Here is a 2270-nt window from a genome sequence, read left to right as displayed (position 1 = left end):
CAAAAATAATGCAAAATATCTTGGTGTAACTCTAACCAAACAACTGAGAGACATGTATGACAAGAACTTCAAATCATTAAGGAAAGAAATTGAGGAAGATATCAGAAGATGGAAAGATTTCCCATACTCATGGATCAGTAGGATTAACATAGTAAAAATGGCCATCTTTCCAAAAGCAGTCTATAGATTCAATGCAATCCCCATTAAAATCCCAACACAATTATTTATATTGAAAAAAATATTCAACTTCATATGGAAGAACAAAAAACCCAGTATAGCCAAAACAGTCCCGTACAGTAAAAGAACTTCTGGAGGTATCACCACCACTAATCTCAAGCTGTATTACAAGAGCTATAGTAATAAAAAAAAGAGCTATAGTAATAAAAACCACATGGTATTGGCATGAAAACAGACATACTGATCAATGGAATTGAATTGAAGTCCCAAACATATGCTGGCATATAGAAGAATGCAAACTGATCCATATATGTCACCCTGCACAAAACTCACGTTCAAGTGGATCAAAGACCTCAACATAAATCCAGTTACACTGAAGCTGATAGAAGCAAAATTGGGAAATAGCCTTGAATACATTGGAACAGGAGACGACTTCCTGAATATAACACCAATAGCACAGACACTAAGATTGACAATGAATAAATGGGCCCTTAGGAAACTGAGACGCTTCTGTAAGGTAATGGACATTGCCAATAAGAGAAATTGGCAGCCTACAGAATGGGAAAGGATCTTCACCATCCCCACATCTGACAGAGGACTGATCTCCAAAATATATAAAGAACTTAAGAAACTAGACATCAAAAAACAAAATAAAAAAAATGGTACAGATCTAAACGGAATTCTCAACAGAAGAATCTCAAATGGCCAAAAAGACTTAAGGAATTGCTCAATGTCCTTATCCATCAGGGAAATACAAATCAAAATGACTCAGAGATTCAACCTTATATTTGTCAGAATGGCTAAGATCAAAACCACAAGTGACAGCTCATGCTGGAGAGGATGTAGAATAAGAGGAACACTTCTCTGCTGCTGGTGGGAATAAAAACTCATATAGCCACCTTGGAAATCAATACGGTAGTTTCTCAGAAAACAGGGAATCAATTCACCACAAGACCCAACTATACCAATCTTGGACATATATCCAAAGGATGCTCCATGCTACCACAAGGATATTTGCTCAAGCATGTTCATAGCAGTTTTACTCATAATACTCAGAACCTGGAAACAACCTAAATGTCCCTCAACTGAAGAATAAATGAAGAAAATGTGGTATATCACACAACGGAGTATTACTCAGCTGCTAAAAACAATGGTATCATGAAATTTGAAGGCAAATGGATGGAATTAAAAAAAAAATCATCTTGAGACTCCTGGCAAAGGCGACTGACTGCAGACAAGTTGGCGTTTTCCTGCTGAAGTGCAGTCATGTTTCTCCAGTATTACCTGAACGAACAGGGAGATCGCGTCTATACGTTAAAGAAATTTGACCCGATGGGACAACAGACTTGCTCTGCCCATCCTGCTCGCTTTTCCCCTGACGACAAATACTCAAGACACCGAATCACCATCAAGAAACGCTTCAAGGTGCTCATGACCCAGCAACCGCGTCCTGTTCTCTGAGAGTTCGTTAATTTCCTGTGCTGCCCGCCCGCAGGCTGATTATCAGTAACCAAATGCATCAATCCGTGAGCAGGGACGCCTTCCCGCACTGTTTGGAATCCTATCTCACCACGTGACTGAGTCTATCGTAATGGGCATGTCCCGTAAAAGGAACAATCTTAACTTTTGTTTTTCATGCTTTAAATTAATGCCAGGTTATTAAAGATAGAATGACTTGAAAGTTCAAAAAAAATCATCTTGAGTGAGGTAACCCAGACACAGAAAGACAAACATGGCATGTACTCACTCATAAGTGGTTCTTAGCTCTGAAATAAAGGATAACCATGCTACAGTCCATAGACCAAGAGACTAGGTTGTAACATGAGGGGTCTGGCTTATTGGGGTTTCTGTCCCGCCTGGTACCACACAGCCAGCAAGCTCCAAAGAAAATCACACAGAGATCTCTATAAGTTATAAAGCTGATTGGCCCATTAGATCAGGCTACTCATTAGCTCTTGTAGCTTACATTAACCCATTATTCTGATCTATGTTAGCCATGTGGCTCAGTACCCATTTTAGTGAGGCAGATCACATTCTGCTGCTTTGGTGGTCTGGGCAGGAGTGAGAGGAATCAACTTCCTCCTTCCCAGAAT

General features: G+C 39.7%; 1 protein-coding gene across 1 annotated transcript; it reads left to right on the top strand.

The window, feature by feature from the left end:
- Positions 1-1412: 1412 nt before the first annotated feature.
- LOC121441700 (H/ACA ribonucleoprotein complex subunit 3) lies at positions 1413-1851 on the top strand. The gene has a single exon (XM_041642932.1). The coding sequence runs from the start codon at positions 1444-1446 to the stop codon at positions 1636-1638; it is 195 nt and encodes a 64-aa protein (XP_041498866.1). The 5' UTR covers positions 1413-1443; the 3' UTR covers positions 1639-1851.
- Positions 1852-2270: the final 419 nt, after the last annotated feature.

This window comes from Microtus oregoni, unplaced genomic scaffold, assembly GCF_018167655.1.
Source record: "Microtus oregoni isolate MIOR12 unplaced genomic scaffold, Mior012 000080F_ref0000499, whole genome shotgun sequence".
NCBI classification, from domain to species: Eukaryota; Metazoa; Chordata; class Mammalia; order Rodentia; family Cricetidae; genus Microtus; species Microtus oregoni.
This window is presented reverse-complemented; position numbering and strand designations above follow the sequence as displayed.